The sequence below is a fragment of the Grampus griseus genome, assembly GCF_964374135.1.
Source record: "Grampus griseus genome assembly, chromosome: 9".
Taxonomy (NCBI): domain Eukaryota; kingdom Metazoa; phylum Chordata; class Mammalia; order Artiodactyla; family Delphinidae; genus Grampus; species Grampus griseus.
This window is the reverse complement of record NC_139003.1, coordinates 75650632-75668134: the sequence shown is the minus strand read 5'-3', so window position 1 is coordinate 75668134 and position 17503 is coordinate 75650632. Positions and strand designations below refer to the sequence as shown.

Below are 17503 nucleotides of genomic sequence, written 5' to 3'. Positions count from 1 at the left end.
AGAGATTTTTTTTTAAACATTAAGAATTAACAATGGAATGTTCTTGTGCTTATAAATCAGCTAGGTTTGAAATGAGGTTCACCCACCTTATCCAGGGCCACCTGAACCACTGCTTCGCTCTCAGTGTCCAGCGCTGAGGTGGCCTCATCCAGCAGCAGGATCTTGGGGTTGCGAACCAGAGCCCGAGCGATGGCGATTCTCTGCTTCTGTCCACCACTCAGCTGGGCCCCTCTCTCTCCAACCAGGGTGTCAAATTTCTACAACACAGAAACCACAGGAGGATTAAGCAACAGAATAAGCTATCTCAGCTCAGATTATAAGATGGCAAGCAGGGACTTCCCTGATGGCGCAATGGTTAAGAATCCACCTGCCAATGCAGGAGACCCGGGGTCGAGCCCTGGTCCGGGAAGATCCCACATGCCACAGAGCAACTAGCTCTGTGCGCCACAACTACTGAGTCTGCGCTCTAGAGCCCGCAAGCCACAACTACTGAGGCCGCATGCCACAACTACTGCAGCCCACGTGCCAAGAGCCTGTGCTCCACAACAAAGAGAAACCACCGTGATAAGAAGCCGCACACTGCAACAAAGAGTAGCCCCCGCTCGCCGCAGCTAGAGAAAGCCCGCGCACAGCAACGAAGACCCAACGCAGCCAAAAAATAAATAAATTTATTAAAAAAAAAAAAAAAAAGATGGCAAGCAATCCCATAAACAACCCAAGCCTCACAGGAAGTATGGTCCAGTTCCTTAAACTTAGTAATAACCAACCTTAATTAAAAAAAATATGTATGTCTACTACTAGTTGATGCTGCTAGAGTTTTAAAATCTGAAGTCATCTTGATTTCCCTTCTTAGGAGGTTCCTCCAGTTTACAGTCATTTCCTAACTTCCTATGCATCAGGCCAGCATTTTATAACCCTCTAGCATGACAAAGATCGAGAAGGACTTACATTAGGCAGTTTCATGATGAAGTCATAGGCGCTGGCTTCCTTCACAGCTTTCTCAATCTCATCCATGGTTACATTTTCACGGCCGTAGCGAATGTTCTCGGCTATGGTGGTAGCAAACAACACAGGTTCCTGACTCACCACACCGATAATTTCCCGCAGATACCTGACATTGATGGTCCTGATGTCCTGTCCATCAATACTGATCTGAAATAAAAAGTAGGTGTGATATTCACACACTGCAGACTTGTGACGTATAATCTGCAAAGGTAACTCAGTGCCGCAGCACCTAGTTCAGCAAGTCATCTCACCACGCCCTCCGTGGGGTCATAGAGCCTCTGTATCAGCTGGACTGTCGTGCTTTTCCCACAGCCGCTGTTTCCAACCAGTGCCACCGTCTGCCCGCTCTCTACCTTCAAGTTGAGGCCCTTCAAGATCTATCATGATGAATAAGAAATAAACTTAAAGGCAAAACACAGATTCTGAGACTATGAACTCAATTCAAAACTAGGTTTAAGGGCTTCCCTGGTGGCGCAGTGGTTGAGAGTCCACCTGCCGATGCAGGGGACACGGGTTCGTGCCCCGGTCCGGGAAGATCCCACATGCCACGGAGCGGCTAGGCCCATGAGCCACGGCTGCTGGGCCTGCGTGTCCAGAGCCTTGCTCCGCAACGGGAGAGGCCACAACAGTGAGAGGCCCACGTACCGCAAAAAAAAAAAAAAAAAAAAAAACGAAAAAAAAAAACTAGGTTTAAACATACATTTTTTTTAAACAATCTCTAAAGGGAAGTATCAGACACGCTTCATCCAATACATTGTTGAATCACTGATTAATCATTTATCACTGTACCTTAACTTCGTTTCGAGATGGGTAATTGAAGTGAACATTTCTGAATTCCAGATTTCCCTTAATATTATCGGGTTTGCACCCGTTCTTCGAATAGCTGTCGATGCTTGGTTTCTAAACAGAATAAAATTTCAGAAGATGACTAGGTTACAATAACTACTTTTAGTGACATCTGTGGAGAGTTGAATAAAGTGATAAAGAAAATCAACTTTTTTAGACAGATAAAGGGCCAGCCCAGACTTACGTTATCAATGATCTTAAAGATTTCATAAGCTGCTCCTCTTGCATTTGCAAATGCCTCAATGCTTGGAGATGCCTGTCCAACACTAAAAGCCCCAATTAATACGGAAAAGAAGACCTGAGGAATGTGAAGGAAAAACATCAAGTTACTTAGTGTTTAGTACATTTTTTCATACTTCTTCTAACATCGCTAATTAAATTTTTAAATGGCAAAGGCAACATATCAATACTGGCTGTTAAAAATATTTTTAAAGTTGAAGTACTATACAGTTTAGAATGCTGAATTAGTCTTACTGGCTCAGTGAAACAATAAATTCTATATGACTAGAATATTTTTATATGTCTTCAATGGCCAAGAATTTTGGTTCAGGTCATCAGTAGGGTACAGTGGAAACAAACCCTATTATGAGAGTCAGAAGCCCAAAGTCTGAATCCTGGATTGAGCACTGACTGGCTTTCTGTCTTCAGGTGATTCTCCTAGATCTCTGGGCTTCAATTTCTTTATTTGCAAAAAACAGGCAAGATTCTATCTATTTTCCCTACCGGGCAACCTTAATGTTCTTGTATCAAGTGAAACGGTACATATGAAAGTATTTTGTGAAGTATAAAGCACACATTCTTTCTCAGATGGAGTCTCTCTGCCCTCCACCAGATTGTATACTCTTTGAGGTCTGATGAAACGTTTATTTTTGTTTGTTTTTCTTCATTTTGCCCAAATCCGTTTCTTATTGGTAGACTTGATACCGTTTTTCTTCAGGGGTTAAAGGGAACTAATGTCACTATTCACTTCTTTCTAAATCACACAGTAGTTATATTACCCAACAACTTACATAGAAGGAATTTTTTTTTTTTTTTTTGCTGTACGCGGGCCTCTCACTGCTGTGGCCTCTCCTGTTGCGGAGCACAGGCTCCGGACGCGCAGGCTCAGTGGCCATGGCTCACGGGCCTAGCCGCTCCGCGGCATGTGGGATCTTCCCGGACCGGGGCACGAACCTGTGTCCCCTGCATCGGCAGGCGGGCTCTCAACCACTGCGCCACCAGGGAAGCCCACATAGAAGGAATTTTGCTAAGTGATTCTCTACTCATGTTCTCGGTTAGTCCTTTACAACAACGCTAAAAATTATGGCATCTTATTCCTGCCATTTCCATTTTGCAGAAGAGGTAAGAGAGTCTTGAAAAGTCTAGGTGGCTGAAGCGAATCATACAGCTACTAAGTGGCAGAGCCGGAATTTGAACCAAGACGGCCTGATATCAAATCCCAGTCTCTTGCTCGCTATTCTTTGCATTATTTAATAATTCTTCGAAAATATATGCTCCAACACTCAAACCAACACTACGAAATTTCACTGCATGTTAATAGTGAGTCATCTCTTAATATAACATCACTTACAGTGAGTACTTGTCCAATAGAATAATCTTCTGACAGGACTAAGGAGGTCCCATACCAGAATGCCAGAGCATATGATGCATAGATCAACAGGAAAGCAGCACCCATAGAAATGTTGGCTGTAATAGCTTTCTTTATTCCAATTCTTTTAGCTTCTTCCAAATTTTTGTTGTACCTGGGAGAAGTAACAAAAATTAGCACACATACCTATCAATCTTATGAAACGGGTCAATACAGCATGATGGTCATTGCGTACACAGGATGTGCCACGGCCTGGGGGAGGTGTTTCACATGTATTTTCTCCTTTTGTCCACACACTGATCCCATGATGCTAGTATTATGTTAATCCCTTCTTGTAGAAGACAAAACTGAGGCCTTATGGAAATTAAGTAATTTGTCGAGGGATGTTCTAAAAAGCACCTTCTCTGACTTCGGCAATAGTGAAATAAATGAAGTAATACTTAGCGAACTTCCAGAACTTGCATCGTTTCATACATAAGACAAAACAGAAGCTATGAAAACACCTGCGTTTTCCCTTGAAAATCTGCATGTGTTTAAAATGTACTAATAAAATGAAGATAAAATGCTAGAAAGTGCTCAATATAGGTGAGTCCTTTAAACCTCTGAATATCAAGTCTGCTCCCCGCCCTGCTTCCCCCTGGGCCTGCTGGAAGAACCAAATGAGAAAATACATGTGTGAGAGCATTTTAAGAGCTCTGAATTGCCATCCAAGACTTTTTACATGTAAATAAACTGTCTAGTTTATCTTACTTCCACAGATGTTTATTTTAAAAATCACTGACCTGAAAAAATTATTTGGCTTAAAGTATATAATAGTCCATCACTATGTATCAGTGTCCCCTTCCTCGGCCTTTCTATACATTGCCTACTACCCATCCCCTCTGTCAATGCCTCCGACGTTGGTCCTGTCATGGCTACTCACTGCTGGAGGAAGGGGCTCTCCCTGGTGGCATGGGCCACCCAAGGCCTTCTGGCTGCCTCAAGGACGGAGCAAATCAAGATCTCAGTACTATAACCCTGTAATCTGTTCACAGCACAAAAATCTGCACTACATTAGCCAAACTTGGAGAACACCTGTTAATAATTCTTACAGCATATACAGGGAAATACACAAAAGAGGGCAAAAGCAAGGAAGCAAACAAAAACCAAAGCAATGTTAGAGTCCACTGACAGATATTTCTCTCTCTTTCTAATCACTTAACACTTACTCCCAAACGGCAATTCAAGTACTTTTTACACCCTGGGAAACTGGTTAATTTCTGATATTCAAGGTAAGTAAAGGAGATGGCCTCTGTAACTTTACCTTCATTTGAAAGGAACATGGCAGGCTACTTTCCTTAAGAAGAGAGATGTGGAGATAAGCAAATGGGGCCCTAATTTAAAGAAAAAGAAGGATCTTTGCAAATATAGAATCATGGTAAAATTATTAGAGAAATAGGACAGATTATAATTGAGCTTTAAATCTGTCCTTATCCTCTCAATCACAACTCCTTGCAGGAAGAGGAGCTCACAATTGTTGACATGGAAGAATTTATTTCCATACAGAGTATATATTTGAGGTCTTTGATCCATAAACACATGACTATGTAAATATTATGTGGTATTATATTTATTTTTTGGAGCATCTGTCCCATTCGTTAGAATGTAGAAGCAGAGGTCAAGCCTTGCTCAGATATGAGCATGCATTCTTTCTTGCCTTCATGCCTTTTAAAAACTCCTTCACCAATAACCAGTTAACCAAAGGCATGGCCAAATGAAAATTACATGACTACTGCCTAAAGAGCAAATTTAAAGAGAACTTCATGGTGATAAAATGGTAATATATTATTAGAGTTTCTCCCTCCAAAAATGTAAATCCCAAACTTGCCAGTTATAATCTTTGACCAACAAATTATTTGTGAGAAATGTATTTCAATGGTTGATATACATCCCTCCCACTTTATGAGGTGATTTGATGTGAAAGTATTACTAGGCATAAATTATACATGATGACATTTAAGTAACTTTAATGCTATGAGTCAAACCCTGTTATTTCCTTTATTTCAGTTCTTGCTTACCAAGACTAATGTAGAAATCATTTCACTGATATGCTGTGTCCCAAGTAGCCAGAGGAAACTTTTGCACAGGCAGAGGAAACAAGGAAGAAAATCATTTAGATGCCAGAAAAGATAAAGGAAGAAAAGAAGAGGATAAGGAAGCAGGAAAAACAAACAATACTACTTTTACATAGGCTTTGATACACATATAACACCAGATATTAAAATCATTAATTCATTATAAGCTTTAGTATGAAAATGATAATGTAGGATTTCCTAAAAGGGGCAAAGTTACATAATAAAACAATGACATTTAGAAAAAAATATTCTTAAATAATATGAAAATATATATCAGTGACACAAATAGCCCCTTACGAGAGCAAGGAACAATTTTTGCTAAGCAAAGAGAAATCAATACTAACAGGTCAACATATGCAAGACACACACGAGAGAAAAATATAATTAAATGAAGGAGAATAAAACTATTGTATACTACTGAATTAAATTCACTCTAAATTCTGAGAGACTCTGAGAGATCCTACCATACCTGCTAATTTCAAGAGAAAATCAGACTAAAACCTTAATTACTTGTCTATGTGGAAGCAGAGAAGGGAAGAGCAAGAACTAGAAAGAAAACTGAAGAATTATATTTGGTCTAAGGATAATTTTAACAATTCTACTTCCGAATTAAATCCTCAATCTAGGAACTTATCACCCTTCTCCTGGACTACTTCAACAGTCTTCCAAGTAAATCTTTGACAGCTCTCATACATTCACCAGACCAATTACAGGCAGAGAAATGGTTTTAAAAAGTAATGTAGATTGTCACTCCCTTGTTTAAAACCCTCAACCGCTTCCCTGTGCCCTTAGAGTTAGATCCTAACTCCTCACCAGGGTCTGCAAGTCCCCTTGTTCCGGCCCCCACCCACCCTCAACAGCCTTTCTTCATCTCAATCTCCTCTCACTCAACTGAACTCCAGGCACACAAGTCTTAGGATATTTTCTAGAATATACCAAAGTCTTTGCCACCTCAGGAAATCTGGAAGACTCCTCTATCCCTACCCCTACTAGAGCAGGATTTTCCTCATCCCTCAAGTCCCAGCCTCCATGAAACCACCTCAAACATCCATCATACCTTCCTTATCATCGTTCAAGTAAATTTGCCCTCCTTACCCTCATGGGCACACTCTTTGATTGCTTCATAGCACATTTTAAAAATTCAAGATTTAATTCATGTCTTTGATGATTTCTTTCTTATCTTCCTTACTACTTTCCTGCCTCCCTTCCTTCCCTTTTCTTCACCTTACTGTTTTGACTGGGGATAACACGAAGGCAAATATCCCCAGAGCCTAGCATAGTGCATGGGGTGTGTTAGATGCTGGATAAATTTGCTGAATGAATTGAACTTTCAAGAAATGGGCAAGATGGAAAGAACCTTAGGCCATCAGGTGGCAGTCCTGAGCCTACTCTTGATCTTCAGGCAAAACTAACTTCCAGGGCTTCCCTGGTGGCGCAGTGGTTGAGAGTCCGCCTGCCGATGCAGGGGACACGGGTTTGTGCCCCGGTCGGGGACGATCCCACATGCCACGGAGCAGCTGGGCCCATAAGCCATGGCTGCTGAGCCTGCACGTCCGGAGCCTGTGCTCCGCAACGGGAGAGGCCACAACAATGAGAGGCCCACGTACGGCAAAAAAAAAAACAAAAAAAACTAACTAACTTCCAGTTCTCTAGAGGAGAATGATCTTTCAAAGATACATTCCAGTAACTAATATCTTCTGAAGAAATGATTCTACACCTGAAATGAATCTTTGAATATACCTGTGTAAGCCCATTTGCTTATTCTTATAATAAAAAGTTAATCAAAATCTTCTCTAAAACAACAAAAAAATTTGTACCTAATTTCTTAAAGCACTCCATTTAAAAAAACCTCAATTCTTTTAAAATTTCAGTGAACTAAAATGATCAGATTTATCTAAGTTCTGAATATTGGACTTGACTCCTGTTATGTCCTTTCCCTCCTTACCCAGGTTACATCACATACATCATTATTGTTTTTCATCGCTAATAATAATATCTTCTCAACTTATGTTCTTCAAATTTTGGATGCCATTAATTTAAAAAGTATTATAGGGACTTCTCTGCTGGCACAGTAGTTAAGAATCCACCTGCCAATGCAGGGGACATGGGTTTGATCCCTGGTCTGGGAAGATCCCATACGCTGTGGAGCAACTAGGCCGAAGAGACACAACTACTGAATCCTGGGAGCCACAAATACTGAAGCCTGCGTGCCCTAGAGCCCACATGCTACAACTATTGAGTCCACGTTCTGCAACTACTGAAGCCTGCGTGGCTAGAGCCCATGCTCCCCAATGAGAAGCTATCATAATGAGAAGCCCGCGCACTGCAACAAAGAGTAACCCTCGCTCGCCACAACTAGAGAAAGCCAGTGCAAAGCAATGAAGACCCAATGCAGCCAAAAGAATAAAAATTAAAAATATAAAGTATTATAATTTTGTTATTTTATGTAGCATTAAAAAGGAGTATAGGAGGTGGAGTCAAGATAGCATACTAAAAGGACGCAGAATTCGCGTCTCCTCACAAAAAGGGCACCTAACAGGCACCCCTGGGGGACCATGGACACCTAAGGGGATGGGAGGAACCCCCTGCGCCCGGGTAGGATGTGGGGAGTGGGGGGAGGGGGGAGGAGAACTGGAGGCAGGACAGGACCAGCACCACTGAGGGGCAGCTGGGGGAGGGGAACGGATCCAACGCCCGAAGGGGGAAATTGGGGGACCACTGGGAGGGCAGAGGATCAAAAGGGAGCGTGGCCAGGTTTCCCCTGCCACTTGGACCCCCAGGAACCTGCTGAGATCCGAGGCCTGATCCTCTGCCCACCGAGGCCCCCTCCAGCTGCGCAGGTCCTGAGGGAGTGGGAAGGAGGAAAGGAGGAGCAAAAATAAAGGCCAGACCTCTGGGACCAGCACCCCTGAGGGGCGGCTAGGGGAAGGGAGGAATTCCTACACCCAGCAGGACCCACCCACCATTAGGGGTCCAGCAGCAATGGGGGAGATCCGGGGCGAGACAGTGGGGGAGGGCCACGAAGTAACGTAAACGGGGCCAGCTCTTTCCCTGACCACTTAGGAACGGGGAAGCCTGTTGAGCTCCTGGGCCTAATACTCTGCCCTCGGAGCCTCCCTCCTGCCACGCAGAGCCCAAGCCCCGCCCCTACACCGCCACCCAGGGCCCTACCTCTACACTCCGAGACGCCCTCCCACAAGTTCGGCCTAAACCCCACCCACACACCCTCTCCAGGGCCTTACCTCCAAACTCCAGAACGCCACACTCCAGAAGCCCTCCTTGGGTGATGCCTCTCCCATTCCACCAGGTCCTAGGCAGACGCCCCGCCCCAAGCTTAAACACAGCCCCACCTAGGCCCTATCAAATGCTCAAACGTCATCCCCCAACCCGTCTAGGTCCCGCCCCACCCTAAACCCCACCCCTGCCTAAGTTCTACCCCGCCTAAACTCCGCCCCCATAGCCAAGGCTTTTTTTTTTTTTTCTTACTGTGCCGTGAGCTTGCAGAATCTTGGTTCTCCGGCAGAAGATCGGGCCCGAGCTCCTGCGATGGGAGCTCCGACTCTAAAGCGCTGGACAACAGGGAACCTCAGAACCCAAGGAATATCAATTAGAGTAAGGCCTCCCAGAGGTCCTCAACTCAGCACCAAGACCCAGCTCTATCCAACTACCTGCAAACTCCAGTGCTGGATGACGCAGGCCAAACACCCAGTAAGACAGAATTACAGCACCACCCATCAAAAAAAAATAATAATAATTAAACGACAAAAAAATGTTACAGACGAAGGAGCAAGGTAAAAACCTACAAGACCAAATAAATGAAGACAAAATAGGCACTCTATCTGAAAAAGAATTCAGAGTTATGATAGTAAAGATGATCCAAACTCTTGAAAACAGAATGGAGAAAATACAAGAAACATTTAACAAGGATCTAGAAGAACTAAAGAGCAAACAAACAGTGATAAACAACACAATTACTGAAATTAAAAATACTCTACAGGTAATCAATAACAGAATAACTGAGGCAGAAGAATATGTAAGTGAGCTGGAAGATAAAATGGTGGAAATAACTGGCAGGGAGCAGAATAAAGAAAAAAAGAATTAAAAGATGAGGACAGTCTCAGAGACCTCTGGGACAACATTAAATGTACCAACATTCGAGTTATCAGGGTCCCAGAAAAAGAAGAGAAACAGAAAAGGTCTGAGAAACTATTTGAAGAAATTATAGTCAAAAACTTCCCTAACATGGGAAAGGAAATAGTCAGTCAAGTCCAGGAAGTGCAGGGTCCCATACAGGATAAACCCAAATTGAAACATGCCGAGACCCGTATTAATCAAACTATCAAAAATTAACTACAAAGAAAAAATATTAAAAGCAGCAAGAGAAAAGCAACAAATAACATACAAGGGAATCCCCATAAGGTTAACAGCTGATCTTTCAGCAGAAACTCTGCAAGCCAGAAGGGACTGGCAGGACATATTTAAAGTGATTAAAGGGAAAAACCTACAACGAAGATTACTACACCAGCAAGGATATCATTCAGATTCGACGAAGGAATTAAAACCTTTACAGACAAGCAAAAGCTCAGAGAATTCAGCACCACCAAACCAGCCTTACAGCAAATGCTATAGGAACTTCTCTAGGCAGGAAACACAAGACAAGGAAAAGACCTACAATAACAAACCCAAAACAATTAAGAAAATGGTAATAGAAACATACATATTGACAACTACCTTAAATGTAAATAGATTAATGCTCCAACCAAAAAACACATAGACTGGCTGAATGGATACAAAAACAAGACCCACATATAAGCTGTCTACAAGAGACCCACTTCAAACCTAGGGACACATACAGACTGAATGTGAGGGGATGGAAAAAGATATTCCATGCGAATGGAAATCAAAAGAAAACTGTAGTAGCAATTCTCATATCAGACAAAGTAGACTTTAAAATAAAGACTACCACAAGAGACAAAGAAGGACACTACATAATGATCAAGGGATCAATCCAAGAAGAAGTTATAACAATTGTAAATATTTATACACCCAACATAGGAGCACCTCAATACATAGGCAAATGCTAACAGCCATAAAAGGGGAAATCGACAGTAACACAATCATAGTAGGGGACTTTAACACCCCACTTTCACCAATGGACAGATCAACCAAAATGAAAATATATAAGGAAACACAAACTTTAACTGATACATTAAACAAGATGGACTTAATTGATATTTACAGGACATTCCATCCAAAAACAACAGAATACACTTTCTTTCAGTGCTCATGGAGCATTCTCCAGGATAGACCATATCTTGGATCACAAATCAAGCCTAGGTAAATTAAGAAAATTGAAATCGTATCAAGTATCTTTTCTGACCACAACGCTATGAGACTAGATATCAATTACAGGAAAAAAACTGTAAAACAAAAAAATACAAACACATGAGGCTAAACAATACACCACTAAATAACCAAGAGATCACTGAAGAAATGAAAGAGGAAATTAAAAAATACCTAGAAACAAATGACAATGAAAACACAACGACCCAAAATCTGAGATGCAGCAAAAGCAGTTATAAGAGGGAAGTTTATAGCAACACAATCCTACCTCAAGGAACAAGAAAAATCTCAAATAAACAACCTAACCTTACACCTAAATCAATTAGAGAAAGAAGAACAAAAAAACCCAAAGTTAGCAGAAGGAAAGAAATCATAAAGATCAGAGCAGAAATAAATGTAATAGAAATGAATGAAACAATAGCAAAGATCAATAAAACTAAAAACTGGTTCTTTGAGAAGATAAACAAAATTGATAAACCATTAGCCAGACTTATCAAGAAAAAAGGAAGAAGACTCAAGTCTATAGAATTAGAAATGAAAAAGGAGAAGTAACAACTGACACTGCAGAAATCAAAGGATCCTGAGAGATTACTACAAGCAATTATATGCCAATAAAATGGGCAACCTGGAAGAAATGGACAAATTCTTAGCAAAGCACAACCTTCCAAGACTGAACCAGGAAGAAATAGAAAATATAAGCAGACCAATCACAAGCACTGAAATTAAAACAGTGATTAAAAATCTTCCAACAAACAAAAGCCCAAGACCAAATGGCTTCACAGGTGAACTCTATCAAACATTTAGAGAAGTGCTAACACCTATCTTTCTCAAACTCTTCCAAAATATAGCAGACGGAGAAACACTCCCAAACTCATTCTACGAGACCACCATCACCCTGATACCAAAACCAGACAAAGATGTCACAAAAAAAGAAAACTACAGGCCAATATCACTGCTGAACACAGATGCAAAAATCCTCAGCAAAATACTAGCAAACAGAATCCAACAGCACACTAAAAGGATCCTACACCATGATCAAGTGGGGTTTATCCCAGGAATGCAAGGATTCTTCAATATATGCAAATCAATCAATGTGATACACCATATTAACAAATTGAAGGATAAAAACCATATGATCATCTCAATAGATGCAGAGAAAGCTTTTGACAAAATTCAACACCCATTTATGATAAAAACCCTCCAGAGAGTAGGCATAGAGGGAACTTACCTCAACATAATAAAGGCCATATATGAAAAATGCACAGCCAACATCATTCTCAATGGTGAAAAACTGAAAGCATTTCCTCTAAGATCAGGAACAAGACAAGGTTGCCCACTCTCACCACTATTACTCAACATTGTTTTGGAAGTCCTAGCCACAGCAATCAGAGAAGAAAAAGAAATAAAAGGAATACAAATTGGAAAAGAAGAAGTAAAACTGTCACTGTTTGCAGAAGACATGATACTATACATAGAGAATCCTAAAGATGTTACCAGAAAACTACTAGAGCTAATCAATGAATTTGGTAAAGTAGCAGGATACAAAATTAATGCACAGAAATGTCTTGCATTCCTATACACTAATGATGAAAAATCTGAAAGAGAAATTAAGGAAACACTCCCATTTGCCATTGCAACAAAAAGAAAAAAATACCTAGGAATAAACCTACCTAAGGAGACAAAAGACCTGTATGCAGAAAAATGTAAGACACTGATGAAAGAAATTAAAGATGATACAGATAGATGGAGAGATATACTATGTTCTTGGATTGGAAGAATCAACATTGTGAAAATGACTATACTACCCAAAGCAATCTACAGATTCAATGCAATCCCTATCAAACTACCAATGGCATTTTTCACAGAACTAGAACAAAAAATTGCACAACGTGTATGGAAACACAAAAGACCAAATAGCCAAAACAATTTGAGAAAGAAAAACAGAGGTGGAGGAATCAGGCTCCCTGATTTCAGACTATACTACAAAGCTACAGTAATCAAGACAGTCTGGTACTGGCACAAAAACAGAAATATAGATCAATGGAACAGGATAGAAATCCCAGACATAAACCCATGCACATATGGTCAACTTATCTTTGATAAAGGAGGCAAGAATATAAAATGGAGAAAAGACAGCTTCTTCAATGAGTGGTGCTGGGAAAACTGGACAGCTACATGTAAAAGAATGAAATTAGAACACTCCCTAACACCATACACAAAAATAAACTCAAAATGGATTAAAGACCTAAATGTAAGGCCAGACACTATCAAACTCTTAGAGGAAAACATAGGCAGGACCCTCTATGACATAAATCACAGCAAGATCCTTTTTGACCCACCTCCTAGAGAAATGGAAATAAAAACAAAAATAAACAAATGGGACCTAATGAAACTTCAAAGCTGTTGTACAGCAAAGGAAACTATAAACAAGACGAAAAGACAACCCTCAGAATGGGAAAAAATATTTGCAAACGAAGCAACAGACAAAGGATTAATCTCCAAAATATACAAGCAGCTCATGCAGCTCAATATCAAAAAAACAAACCCAATCCAAAAATGGGCAGAAGAACTAAATAGATATCTCTCCACAGAAGATATACAGATAGCAAACAAACACATGAAAGGATGCTCAACATCATTAATCATTAGAGAAATGCAAATGAAAACTACAATGAGGTATCACCTCACACCGGTCAGAATGGCCATCGTCAAAAAAATCTACAAACAATAAATGCTGGAGAGGGTGTGGAGAAAAGGGAACCCTCTTGCACTGTTGGTGGGCATGTAAATTGATACAGTAACTATGGAGAACAGTATGGAGGTTCCTTAAAAAACTAAAAAGAGAACTACCATAGGACCCAGCAATCCTACTACTGGGCATATACCATGAGAAAACCATAATTCAAAAAGAGTCATGTACCACAATGTTCATTGCAGCACTATTTACAATAGCCAGGACATGGAAGCAACCTAAGTATCCATCGACAGATGAATGGATAAAGAAGATGTGGCATATATATACAATGGAATATTACTCAGCCATAAAAAGAATCGAAATTGAGTCATTTGTAGTGAGGTGGATGGACCTAGAGTGTGTCATACAGAGTGAAGTAAGTCAGAAAGAGAAAAACAAATACTGCAGGCTAACACATATATATGGAATCTAAAGAAAAAAATTGGTTCTGATGAACCTAGGGGCAGGACCGGAATAAAGACGTAGACATAGAGAATGGACTTGAGGACATGGGGGAGGGGGAAGGGTAAGCTGGGACAACGTAAAGAGTAGCACTGACAGATATGCACTACCAAATGTAAAATAGCTAGCTAGTGGGAAGCAGCTACAAAACACAGGGAGATCAGCTCAGTGCTTTGCGATCACCTGGAGGCGTGGGATAAGGAGGGTGGGAGGGAGATGCAAGAGAGAGGTGATACGGAGATATACATATGCATATAGCAGATTCACTTTGTTATACAGCAGAAACTAACACAACATTGTAAAGCAATTATACTCCTATAAAGATGTTTAAAAAGAAAAAAAGAAATCTCACACATTGAGAAGTAAATGAAAAAAAAAAAGGAGTTTAATAGGGCACTCCATATACAGCTGGGACCCAAAAGTGGTTTCAGGTTAATAGTGCCCCCAGTGAACGGCAGAAGCAAACACAAATCCTTCCCGCAGAACTTGAGTTCTCAATCCAGTCCCATAGCAACTGTAAGATGGCTCTGACTGTAGGATTTATCTGAATTTCAGAGATGATGAATTGTGAGAGAAAAATGTACATCTCAGAATTGATGAAATACTACATATTCTCTAATTGTTCACAGTAATGCCATTTTTTTTTCTGAATTGTCATCAGGTACCCGGAGACCTTAACATACACTGTTGGTCTGCAGACCTTACTATATACTGTTACTGGAATTCCTATGTAGACAATCATATCATCTGTACATAATGACAGTTTTGCTTTTTGTTTTCCAGCCCTTAGAGCTTTTCACTTTATTTTTATTTATTATTCTTACTCTTATTTTTTCCTTCATTTTATTATGTAATACCAGTACAACACTGAATAGAAATGATTCTAGCGGACATACTTGTTTCATTCATTATTTTAAAGAAATGCTTTTAACATTTTACCATTTAATACAAAGTTTCCTGTGGGTATCTGGTTTATCAGATTAAGAAAATTTTTGTCAAGAATCATATGCAATTAATGCTTTTTCTTCATCCATCAAAACAAAATGTTTCTTTCAATCTGCTAGTGTGGTTAATTAATAGATTTCCTAAGGTTAAATCATCTTTGCATTGATAGGATCAAGCCACCAGGTTCAGGATTTTTTTTAAATCTGATATTTTTCACATTGATTCATTTAGCTAATAATTTATCTAGATTTTCTGCATCTATGTTTTAGGTGAAACTATATTACAATTTTCCTTTCTCATATACCTGCTGTCTGGTATGGTGTCAAAGTTATACTAGCCTCCTAAAATGAACTAACAACTTTCTATATATATTTTTCATTCTCAGAAGCAATCTGTGTAAGATGGGGTTATCTCTTGCTTGAAGTTTTGTTAAAATCTTGCCTGTAAAATTATCTGGACCTGGTGGTTTCTACTTGGTGTGTACGTATACGTAAAGGCAAGGGATGGAGATTTTAAACTGGATTCAATTCCTTTAATGATTATAGTTCTACTCAAGTTTTCTTCTTAAGAGAATTTTAACCTATATTTTTCTGGGATATTGTCTATTTCATCAGGATTTTACAATTTATTGGTATAAAACTAATTTTTAAAATACATTTTTTAAAATCTGTAGCAATTCTTTCCTTATTCATTTTTATTTTGTTCCTCATTAAACTCGCAAAGGGCTTCCCTGGTGGCACAGTGGTTAAGAATCTGCCTGCCAATGCAGGGGACACGGTTGAAGCCCTGGTCCGGGAAGATCCCACATGCTGCAGAGCAACTAAGCCCGTGTGCCACAACTACTGAGCCTGCATTCTAAAGCCCACGAGCCACAACTGCTGAGCCTGCGTGCCACAACTACTGAAGCCCTTGTGCTTAGAGCCTGTGTTCCACAACAAGAGAAGCCACTGCAATGAGAAGCCCTTGCACCACAATGAAGAAGGGTAGCCTCCACTCACTGCAACTAGAGAAAGCCCGCGTGCAGCAATGAAGACCCAACACAGCCAAAAATAAAATTAATTAATTTTTTAAAACTTGCAAAATACTACTTCATTGTTTAACTGTGTTTTCAAAGAGTTAGTTTATGGATTCTTGTCAACTCTGCTTTTTTATCTTTTTTTCTATTAAATTATTTTTATGCTCTTATCTTTATTATTTCCTTCTTGTACTTCCTTTTCTCTGTTGTTCTTTTTCTAAGTCCTTAATCTGGCTGTTTGGTTCATTAATTTTCAGCAATTTAAAAATTTCTTCTACCAAACACCCTAGTGATAGCACTGGACTTGGATTCATTTTTAACACGAAATCCTCAGTTTTAGGAAGAGATAGCTCCCTAGTCCACAGAGTATTATGAATTCAGACTCCAGCAGCGCCTGAAGGTGAGGCCTGAGACTTTGATTTCTATGGAGAGATGCTTTCCTCCAGCTCAAAAACTAGGCAGAAGCAGATAGGCCTTGTTTGTCTCCCTGTGCTGGTGGATGCATTCTTTTTCTGGTCCACCTTTCCACTAAGGAAAACTGGAAACAAATCCCAAGTTTAAAACCTCATTTTGGGGCTTCCCTGGTGGTGCAGTGGTTAAGAATCCACCTGCCAATACAGGGCACATGGGTTTGAGACCTGGTCCAGGAAGATCCCACATGCCGCGGAACAACTAAGCCCGTGCGACACAACTACTGAGCCTGCGCTCTAGAGCTCGTGAGCCACAACTACTGAAGCCCATGAGCCTACAGCCCATGCTCCACAACAAGAGAAGCCACCGCAGTGAAAAGCCCGCGGACTGCAAGGAAGAGTAGCCCCTGCTCGTTGCAACTAGAGAAAGCCTGTGCGAAGCAACAAACACCCAAAGCAGTCAAAACTAAATAAAAATCAAATAAATAAATTTATTAAAAAAAACTTCATTCCGTGTCTATTCAAACATTAACTATTCAGAAAGGGCTTTGCTGAATAATCTCTCTAAATAGTAAACACCCCCCTATGACTCTCATGGAGTATTTTATTTCCCCAAATAGTTATCTACCCCAACTGGTATGTTCGATATTTTGTTCATTTGTGGTTGTTTGTACCTGTCGCCTCCACCATCAAGAAAAGAGGGGCTTCATTTGACTGGATGTTTGCCAGGTAATTAAGCAAGACTTCACATTTTATTAGTCAGACATATTTTAAGGCAAAAGCAAAAACCTTAGCAAAATTTGAGATAGAGCACAGATATTACTTTCCTTTGAACTATGGTAGGTACATAGCCATCACAAATTATTCTCAGAGGATATCTTTGTGGGTATGAAATATATCATATGAACAAAGTGTACTCCAAACACATATGTACAGTTTAAAGAATATACAGTGAACACCCACGTAAGCACAATTGAGGTCACTGTGCACAACTGAGCAAACCATCAGACCCACAGATGCCCCCGGCCCTGTGTCCCTCTC

General features: G+C 40.3%; 1 protein-coding gene across 2 annotated transcripts in view; it reads right to left on the bottom strand.

Moving 5' to 3' along the window:
- Positions 1 to 17503, bottom strand: part of ABCB1 (ATP binding cassette subfamily B member 1) — a 106031-nt gene that overhangs the window by 44818 nt on the left and 43710 nt on the right. For both annotated transcript variants that reach the window (XM_082662564.1, XM_082662565.1), the window contains 6 exons: positions 3422 to 3593; positions 2036 to 2149; positions 1795 to 1905; positions 1257 to 1382; positions 949 to 1152; positions 87 to 257 (listed from right to left, as the gene is read on the bottom strand). In XM_082662564.1, coding sequence (XP_082518690.1) covers positions 87 to 257; positions 949 to 1152; positions 1257 to 1382; positions 1795 to 1905; positions 2036 to 2149; positions 3422 to 3593 — 898 coding nt within the window. The remainder of the gene's footprint in view (positions 1 to 86; positions 258 to 948; positions 1153 to 1256; positions 1383 to 1794; positions 1906 to 2035; positions 2150 to 3421; positions 3594 to 17503) is intronic.